The 10,409-nt window shown below is 41.8% G+C and overlaps 1 protein-coding gene across 2 annotated transcripts; it reads left to right on the forward strand.

Moving 5' to 3' along the window:
• Positions 1-9,257: 9,257 nt before the first annotated feature.
• On the forward strand, positions 9,258-10,409 carry LOC120032330 (4-galactosyl-N-acetylglucosaminide 3-alpha-L-fucosyltransferase 9-like). 2 transcript variants are annotated; one of them, XM_038978374.1, is made up of 2 exons: positions 9,261-9,417; positions 9,487-10,409. In XM_038978374.1, the coding sequence occupies exons 1-2, from the start codon at positions 9,261-9,263 to the stop codon at positions 10,407-10,409; spliced, it is 1,080 nt and encodes a 359-aa protein (XP_038834302.1). The 2 variants fall into 2 exon arrangements, with proteins under 2 accessions (XP_038834304.1, XP_038834302.1); XM_038978376.1 differs by having other exon boundaries at positions 9,258-10,409.

Genomic DNA, 10,409 nt, shown 5'->3' on the forward strand with positions numbered 1-10,409 from the left:
AGATGTAAATGCGAGTGTAGCGAAATGCTTATGCTTCTAGTTCCGACCATGCAGTAATATCTAACAAGTAATCTAACAATTTCACAACAACTACCTTATACACACACAAGTCTAAAGGAATGAATAAGAATATGTACATAAAAATACATGGATGAGCGATGGCCGAACGGCATAGGCAAGATGCAGTAGATGGTATAGAGTACAGTATATACACATATGAGATGAGTAATGTATGGTATGTAAACATTATATAAAGTGGCATTGTTTAAAGTGGCTAGTGATACATTTATTACATCCAATTTTTAATTATTAAAGTGGCTAGAGATGAGTCAGTATGTTGGCAGCAGCCACTCAATGTAAGTGGTGGCTGTTTAACAGTCTGTTGGCCTTGAGAAAGAAGCTGTTTTTCAGTCTCTTGGTTCCCGCTTTGATGCACCTGTACTGACCTCGCCTTCTGGATGATAGCGGGGTGAACAGGCAGTGGCTCGGGTGGTTGTTGTCCTTGATGATCTTTTTGGCCTTCCTGTGACATCGGGTGCTGTAGGTGTCCTGGAGGGTGGGTAGTTTGCCCCCGGTGATGCGTTGTGCAGACCTCACTACCCTCTGGAGAGCCTTACGGTTGTGGGCGGAGCAGTTGCCGTACCAGGCAGTGATACAGTCCGACAGGATGCTCTCGATTGTGCATCTATAAAAGTTTTTTGTTTTTGGTGACAAGCCGAATTTCTTCAGCCTCCTGAGGTTGAAGAGGTGCTGCTGCGCCTTCTTCACCAGGCTGTCTGTGTGGATGGACCATTTCAGTTTGTCCGTGATGTGTATGCCGAGGAACTTAAAACTTTCCACCTTCTCCACTACTGTCCCGTCGATGTCGATAGGGGGCTGCTCCCTCTACTGCTTCCTGAAGTCCACTATCATCTCCTTTGTTTTGTTGACATTGAGTGTGAGGTTATTTTCCTGACACCACACTCCGAGGGCCCTCACCTCCTCCCTGTAGGCCGTCTCGTTGTTGTTGGTAATCAAGCCTACCACTATAGTGTCGTCTGCAATCTTGATGATTGAGTTGGAGGCGTGCATGGCCACGCAGTCATGGGTGAACAGGGAGTACAGGAGAGGGCTGAGAACGCACCCTTGTGAGGCCCCAGTGTTGAGGATCAGCGGGGTGGAGATGTTGTTTCCTACCCTCTCCACCTGGGGGCGGCCCAGTTGCACAGGGCGTGGTCGAGACCCAGGGTCTCGAGCTAAATGACGAGTTTGGAGGGTACTATGGTGATAAATGCTGAGCTATAGTCGATGAACAGCATTCTTACATAGGTATTCCTCTTGTCCAGATGGGTTAGGGCAGTGTGCAGTGTGATTGCGTCGTCTGTGGGCCTATTGGGGTGGTAAGCAAATTGGAGTGTATCTCAACAAAAAGTCAACAAGTCTCCAGGCACTGATGGCTTCCCTTCAGAATGGTTCAAGACCTTCAGAGAACAATTAGCACCTCTACTTAAGGCCTGTTTTAACTGGACTCTGTGGGAGGGGGGTCTCCCACCGTCATGGAGAGAGGCCATCATATCTGTAATCCCAAAAGAGGGTAAAGATAAGAAGGAATGCAGTTCATATAGACCTATCGCAATTCTTAACACAGATGATAAACTATATGCATCAATAATAGCCAAAAGAATGGAGAACATAATCCCAGAATTGATTGACAGAGATCAAACTGGTTTCATACAAAATAGGCAGACACAGGACAATATAAGGAGAACACTACATGTCATGGACCACATTACTCAGAATAAGACAAGTGCAATATTAATCAGTCTAGATGCAGAAAAAGCATTTGATTCAGTGAGATGGGATTACCTATTCCAAGTTATGGAAAGATTTGGTTTCAGCAAAGAAGTGATACAGTGCATCAAAACACTGTATTCATGTCTGACCGTTAGAATAAAGATAAATGGACATTTGACACGAACGATAAAATTAGAGCGAGGGGCAAGACAAGGCTGTAATCTTTCACCCAAGCTCTTCTCCTTGTACCTCGACCCATTAGCACAGGCAATAAGACAGGACCAAACCTTAGAGGGAATAACAATGAGAGACAGTGAACATAAGATATGCATGTATGCTGATCACGTTCTGTTATTCCTTAAAGACCCAGGCTCAAGTCTACCTAGATTGATGGATGTTTTACAAACATTTGGAACATATTCAGGGTATGTGCTTAACGTACACAAGACCCAAGCCCTAGTATATAATTCTACCCCACAGGAAGAGCTGAAGAGCAGGTATAACTTCCACTGGACCTCTTCATCCATTAAATATCTTGGAGTATATCTACCAAAAGATACACCCAAACTTTATTGCATAAATTACGATCACATCAACAAGAAAATACTGTATATGATGACCTAGACAGGTGGAATTCACTTCCCTTAGATCTTAGTAGTAGAATTGAAATAATCAAAATGAACATCCTGCCAAGGTTACTGTATTTGTTCCAATCACTGCCCATAGAAATCCCGCCTAAACAGTTTAGGGAATGGGATAAACGGATATCAAGGTTTATCTGGAACAGTAAGAGACCAAGAATTAGATATCAACATTACAATTACCAAAAAACTGTGGGGGTATGGCCTTACCAAACCTAAAAGATTTGGTGCAATTCAGAATACGAATCCAAATGGAAAGACATCGAGACTACTTTGACAGAGATACCCATACAGACAGTTTTGGGAAATAAGGACATGGTAAAATAAATATACAATAGACAAAATCAGTGATTTAATTTCTCTCTGAAGACATGGTTTAGGGTAGTTAAGCAAAATAATTTAGACAGAGAGCTCAAACTGCTGAGTTGGCCCGCATACGACCCTAGCTTCATCCCTGCAACCCAGGACAGCAGATTTAAACAATGGACGCAGAAAGGCATCACATCATTCAGTACAATTATAAGGAATGGGGACCTAGATAACTTTCAGGACCTAAGTAAAAAACCTGGCTTGGATAAACAAGATTTTTACAGATACCTACAAGTTCGACACTATTTCTTAACCTTTTATGGCGGCAGCCCGACACCGGTACACTTATGACAACAGCCAGCTCAAAGTGCAGGGCGCGAAATTCAAAATATATATTTTTTTAAATATTTAACTTTCACACATTAACAAGTCCAAGACACCAGATGAAAGGTACACATCTTGTGAATCAAGCCAACATGTCCGATTTTTAAAATGTTTTACAGGGAAGACACAATATGTAAATCTATTAGCTAACCACGTTAGCAAAAGACACCATTTTTCATTACTCCACCAGTTATTTACTCCATCAGTAGCTATCACAAATTCGACCAAATAAAGATATAAATAGCCACTAACCAAGAAACAAATTCATCAGATGACAGTCTGATAACATATTTATTGTATAGCATATGTTTTGTTAGAAAAATGTGCATATTTCAGGTATAAATCATAGTTTACATTGCAGCTACAGTCAGAAATTGCACCGAAAGCAGACAGAAAAATTACAGACACCAACGCCAAATAACTAAATACTCATCATAAAACATTTCTGAAAAATACATAGTGTACAGCAATTGAAAGACAGGCATCTTGTGATTCCAGACAATATTTCCGATTTATCAAGTGTTTTACAGCGAAAACAAAATGTAGCTTAGCACAATAGCCAGATTAGCTTAGCACAATAGCCAGAAACACTTGGGCGCCGGCGACTACGGCAGATATATGAAATAACATCATAAAATGGGTCTTACTTTTGCTGATCTTTCATCAGAATGTTGGACAAGGTGTCCTTTGTCCAGAACAGTCGTTGTTTGGATTCAGAACGGACACTTTCCCTCTTCATTTAGCAAGCGCGCTAGCCGGGTGCCACGACACTCTCCATGTCAACAAACGGAAGAGAACGGAACACAGCAAAACTCCCGAAAAAATTTCAATAATCTGATGAAACCATATTGAAAAAACATACTTTACGATGATATGGTGACATGTATCAAATAAAATCAAAGCCGGAGATTGTAGTCGCCTATAACGGAAGCTAAACAAAAGGCAATCACACTGTCCAGCTCGCGCTATTCAGAGTACCGAAAATGGTGGACACGAGATTCCAAGATGATGTGTTCCAACTCAGATCAAGATAATCACCTCATTTCTTCTCTCACAGCCTCTTGACAACCAGAGGAAGGTGTATGACGTGTATGTATACTAAGAGGTCTTGTGCCCATTTATAGGCATGAAGAAGAACAGAGCATCGATTTGACGTTCCACTTCCTGGTCAGGAAAAGTGCTGCAGAATGAGTTCTGTTTCACTCAGAGAAATAATTCAAACGGTTTTAGAAACTAGAGAGTGTTTTCTATCCAATAGTAATAATAATATGCATATTGTACGAGCAAGAATTGAGTACGAGGCCGTTTGAAATGGGCACGATTTAACTGGCTACTCAATACTGCCCCTTGCAGCCATAAGAAGTTTTTAAGGGAGATAAAAGTGACTGACCCTCGAGCACCTCCAAAATTAATCCAAGTATTCACTAACGCATACAACTTGGGGAGTAACAAAAAAACGATTTCAAATCTCTACTTGGGTATTCAATCCTCAAAGAAACATTCTACAAACTATATTAAAAAGAAATGGGAGGAGGAACTTAACATTGAAATAACTGATGAAACATGGTTGAACATATTAGAGACTCAACAAAGCTCCACCAATTCAAGATCATGGAGAGAATTCTGTTGGAAGAACACCTAAACTGAAATCAAAACAGATTGGCTCACTACACCCTTGTTGGAGAGAATGCGGTCTATTGAGGGCGGAACACTATCATATCTTTTGGACTTGCCCCGCAATCGAAACTTACTGGGGAGAAATAAGATCTAACATTGGAAAAATAATGGGATTTGACATAGAACAAACATTCATTTCTTTGTACTTGGGTGAAATACCTGATAACTTACACAATAGAGAAAAGTACCTCTTGAAGGTCCTACTGGCAGCCAGTAAAAAGGCTATCACTAGGAAATGGCTACAAAAAGACCCTCCCACAGTGACACAATGGATAGACATTGTAGAAGAAATACCCCACATGGAGCGTATGACCCATGCTTTAAGAACTCAACAGGAGAGAGGTCAAGAATACTGGGAAAAATGGGTTTCGTACTTGGAAAAGGTCTAATTCAAAGATGTCAATGTAACTAATATGATGATATGATGATGAAGGTATGACGTGCACTGTAACTGCCAGATCTTTTTTGTTTTTCTTTTCTTTTACTTTATTTGTACTTTCTAAAAACAAAGTATAAAAATAAAAAAAGCACTTCATGATGGCGAAAGTAAGTGCTATGGGGCGATAGTCATTTAGCTCAGTTACCTTAGCTTTCTTGGGAACAGGAACAATGGTGGCCCTCTTGAAGCACGTGGGAACAACAGACTGGGATAAGGATTGATAGAATATGTCCGTAAACCCACCAGCCAGCTGGTCTGCGCATGCTCTGAGGACGCGGCTAGGGATACCGTCTGGGCCGGCAGCCTTGCGAGGGTTAACACGTTTAAATGTTTTACTCACGTTGGCTGCAGTGAAGGAGAGCCCGCAGGTTTTGGTAGCGGGCCGTGTCGGTGGCACTGTATTGTCCTCAAAGCGAGCAAAGAAGTTGTTTAGTTTGTCTGGGAGCAAGACATCGTGGTCCGCAACGGGGCTGGTTTTCTTTTTGAAGTCCGTGATTGACTGTAGACCCTGCCACATACCTCTTGTGTCTGAGCCGTTGAATTGCGACTCTACTTTGTCTCTATACTGACGCTTAGCTTGTTTGATTGGCTTGCGGAGGGAATAGCTACACTGTTTGTATTCGGTCATGTTTCCGGTTGCCTTGCCCTGATTGAAAGCAGTGGTTCGCACTTTCAGTTTTGCGTGAATGCTGCCATCAAGTCACGGTTTCTGGTTGGGGAAGGTTTAATAGTTGCTGTGGGTACAGATCACCGATGCACTTGCTAATAAACTCGCTCACCGAATCAGCGTATTCATCAATGTTATTGTCCGATGCTATGCGGAACATATCCCAGTCCACGTGATCGAAGCAATCTTGAAGCGTGGATTCCGATTGGTCGAACCAGCGTTGAACAGACCTGAGCACGGGCGTTTCCTGTGTTAGTTTCTGTCTATAGGTTGGGAGCAACAAAATGGAGTAGTGGTCAGATTTTCCGAAAGGAGGGCAGGGGAGGGCTTTGTATGCGTCGCGGAAGTTAGAATAACAATGATCCAGGGTTTTGCCAGCCCGGGTCGCGCATTCGATATGCTGATAAAATTTAAGGAGCCTTGTTTTCAGATTAGCCTTGTTAAAATCCCCAGCTACAATAAATGCAGCCTCAGGATATGTGGTTTCCAGTTTACATAGAGTCCAATGAAGTTCGTTCAGGGCCGTCGATGTGTGTGCTTGGGGGGGATATACACAACTGTGATTATAATCGAAGAGATTTCTCTTGGTAGATAATGCGGTTGGCATTTGATTGTAAGGAATTCTAGGTCAGGTGAACAAAAGGACTTGAGTTCCTGTATGTTGTTATGATCACACCACGTATCATTAATCATAAGGCATGAGACTCGCCTGGACTCCATCACCTTCCTGATTACCTCCCCTATATCGGTCACTCCCTTTGGTGCTTTCCTCAGGCCTTGACTCTGTTTCTTGTTTGTACGCTTTTCAGGTTTCTTGTTTTGTATTATGGTCTACTTATTATTACCTTTGCCCTCCCTGTACTTGGTCCTCGACTCCCAGCGTACACATTACACTACAACTTCATTGGAGTTCACCTGTGGTAAATTAAATTGATTGGACATGATTTGGAAAGGTACACATCTGTCTATATAATGTCCCACAGTTGACAGTGCATGTCAGAGCAAAAACCAAGCCATGAGGTTGAAGGAATTGTCCGTAGAGCTCCGAGACAGGATTGTGTCGAGGCACAGATCTGGGGAAGGGAACCAAAACATTTCTGCAGCATTGAAGGTCCCCAAAAACACAGTGGCCTCCATCATTCTTAAATTGAAAATGTTTGGAACCACCAAAACTTTTCCTGGAGCTGGCCGCCCGGCCAAACTGAACAATCGGGGGAGAAGGGCCTTGGCCAGGGAGGTGACCATGAACCTGATGGTCACTCTGACAGAGCTTTAGAGTTCTTCTGTGGAGATGGGAGAACCTTCCAGAAGGACAACCATCTCTGCAGCACTCCACCAATCAAGCCTTTTTGGTAGCGTGGCCAGATGGAAGCCAGTCCTCAGTAAAATGCACATGACCGTCTGCTTGGAAAGACTCTCAGACCATGAGAAACAAGATTCTATGGTCTGATGAAAACAAGATTGAACTTTGGCCTGAATGCCAAGTGTCACATCTGGAGGAAACCTGGCACCATCCCTACATTGAAGCATGGTGGCAGCATCATGCTGTGGAGATGTTTTTTCAGCGGCAAAGACTGGGAGACTTGTCAGGATCAAGGGAAAGATGAACAGAGCAAAGTACAGAGAGATCCTGGATGAAAACCTGCTTCAGAGCGCTCAGGAGGACAACGAACCAAAGCACACAGCCAAGACAATGCAGGAGAGGCTTCGGGACAAGTCTCTGAATGTCCTTGAATGGCCCAGCCAGAGCCCGGACTTGAACCCGATCGAACATCTCTGGAGAGACCTGAAAATAGCTGTGCAAAAACGTTCCCCATCCAACCTGACAGAGCTTGAAAGGATCTTCAGAGAAGAATGGGAGAAACTCCCCAAATACAGGTGGGCCAAGCTTGTAGCGTCATACCCAAGACTCAATGCTGTAATCGCTGCCAAAGGTGCTTCAAAAAAGTACTGATTAAAGGGTACTTATGTAAATGTGATATTTCAGTTGTTGTTTTTTTAATAAATAAGCAACAATTTATAAAAAGCTGCTTTTTGCTTTGTCATTATGGGATATTGTGTGTAGATAGATTTTTAAAAATGATTGAATTTTAGAATAAGGCTGTAATGTAACAAAATGTGGAAAAAGTCAAGGGGTCTGAATACTTTCCGAAGGCACCGTATATGGAAACTGTTTCGTTCCAAGAATAAGGGGTTAAATACATGTAAAAGAAAAAAAAGAAAAATCTGATCTTTCTTATATCTCTCAGATGCTTCAGAACACTTTCTTTTGGAGTTTTTCGGGACTCTCTCTTCCACTTAGTGAATCTGTTATTGTTTGTATGGGCTAATAGCAGTAAGGCCAAATAAAATATATATATATATTTTAATATATTTTTTTATATTTTTTTTTATTTTAATATATTTTTTTATACTCTAAGAGGTCTTCTAAATCAAATTCTAAACCAAATAGCTAAATGATCCTTGGTATGACCTTCTTAAAACAATTCCATATAACTTAGTAGATTAGAGTCAGGTGTGTGTCAGCTAGTGCTGGGGCAAAAGTGTGCCACCAATCATCAGGCCCCTGAGGACTGCAGTTGTCCATCCCTGTTGTACACTGTTTGCTGTACATACTGTATACATCGTCATACAGGATAATCACTGTCCTCATGAATGCTGAATTTATCAACAGCACTGAACAACACCTGATGTTAGCCTTAGCTTCACTAGTGATGCATTTGACATTCTTTGTTCCCTGGTGTATTGTCATATAAAATAGTTAACGTGCTTGCTGAAATTAATTAATGTCACCAGCTCTAGCGCTTAACACTAGAAAATCCTGACCTCCTTGGACCCCCTTCGGCCATCCTTTGAAAGTCAACATTATAACAGTCTAATGAATACATTTAATATATCCTATCATTTAATTGTGTTTATGAAGGTCTTAGGTAACATTAGAATATTGAATAAAATGTATATGAAACGACACAATAGCATTTTCATTTGTTTATGTAACTGCAGGCTATACGTGCAAATGAAAAAAAACAATTCAAGTGTTAAAATCAATTAAATAAACACTGTCACAAAGATAATTAATTTGTTAAAGAAAGGTCTTAATGAGCATCATGAATTTAAGAAAATGCATTTCAAAAGAACAGAATGGCATATTTTCTATTTAAATATATTACTGTTCTTTGAGTGTTGAGTTCATGTGGGGAGTGCATGGATGGGATCACTGTAATTCAGAGTTGTTGTAACTACTTTTTCAGCTATAACCAGTCACTACCATTATTATAATGTATTTCACATCCATAAATACTTTTCTAGTTGTTGTTGATATTCTAGAGTGGTTTTGATTGGTCTCTTTTCTCTTTCAAAGGGTCAAGGTATGTCCACTCCGGCTTCCCAGGGGGTTCTACGACCTGTTCTGATTGGCTGTTTTTTTATGGCGTGCTTCGTGGGAATATTCTTCATTTACTACAAACCCCAGATCAAGTTCCTTTCATGCCCAACTGACCAGGCATCCCACGAGGGGAAGGCTGGTTGTTCTCCTTGCCCTCAAGTAAGTATGGCAGGGAACCACACAGGGCAAAAAACACACCATGCCCAGACAGCCATTCAGGCCGATGATGACGGAGACACAGACACTATCATTTTGATCTGGATGTGGCCATTTGGTCAGGCCTTTGACATAGACTCTTGTGCCTACTTTAACATCAAAGGCTGTCACCTAACAGTGGATAAAAACCTTTACAGCAAGGCGCACGGTGTCATCTTCCACCATAGAGACATCCATGGAGACCTGAAGAACATGCCCCAAGAGCAACGTCCATGGTTCCAGAAATGGGTGTGGTGGAATGGAGAATCACCGGCTAACACAAACAGGATTCCTAATGTTGACCACTTGTTCAATTTGACTGCGAGTTATCGACTGGATTCTGATATCAAGGTTCCATATGGGTCACTTGTTGAGGTAACCAGTGAGGATAAAATCTTTGAGCTGCCCAAGAAGGACAAATTAGTCTGCTGGGTAGTGAGCAACTGGAACCCAAACTACAAGAGGGTACAGGTGTTCAACGAGCTCAGTAGGCATGTCAAAGTAGAGGCCTATGGGAGACATTTTAGTAGATACCTAGAAAACGAAGACTACTCAAAGACGCTGTCCAGCTGTAAATTCTACCTGGCGTTTGAAAACTCCATCTACAAAGACTATGCTACAGAGAAGCTGTTCAATGCTATGAAGTTGGGAGCAGTGCCCGTTGTTCTAGGTCCATCCAGGGACAACTACGAGCAATTTATCCCAAGGGACTCTTTCATCCATGTGAATGATTTCTCCTCTACAGAGGAGCTGGCAAAGACGCTTCTCTTTCTCGACCAGAATAATGAAGAATACATGAGGTACTTCACCTGGCGAAAGAACTTTAAAGTCCAGGGATGGTTGTTTGGACTTGAGCACGCCTGTCGCTCATGTGATTACATTCAAAGAAATAAAGGATACAAAACTTGTCAGAATCTAAATAAATGGTTTTGGGGCTAA

The sequence above is a fragment of the Salvelinus namaycush genome, chromosome 38 (genome assembly GCF_016432855.1).
Source record: "Salvelinus namaycush isolate Seneca chromosome 38, SaNama_1.0, whole genome shotgun sequence".
NCBI classification, from domain to species: domain Eukaryota; kingdom Metazoa; phylum Chordata; class Actinopteri; order Salmoniformes; family Salmonidae; genus Salvelinus; species Salvelinus namaycush.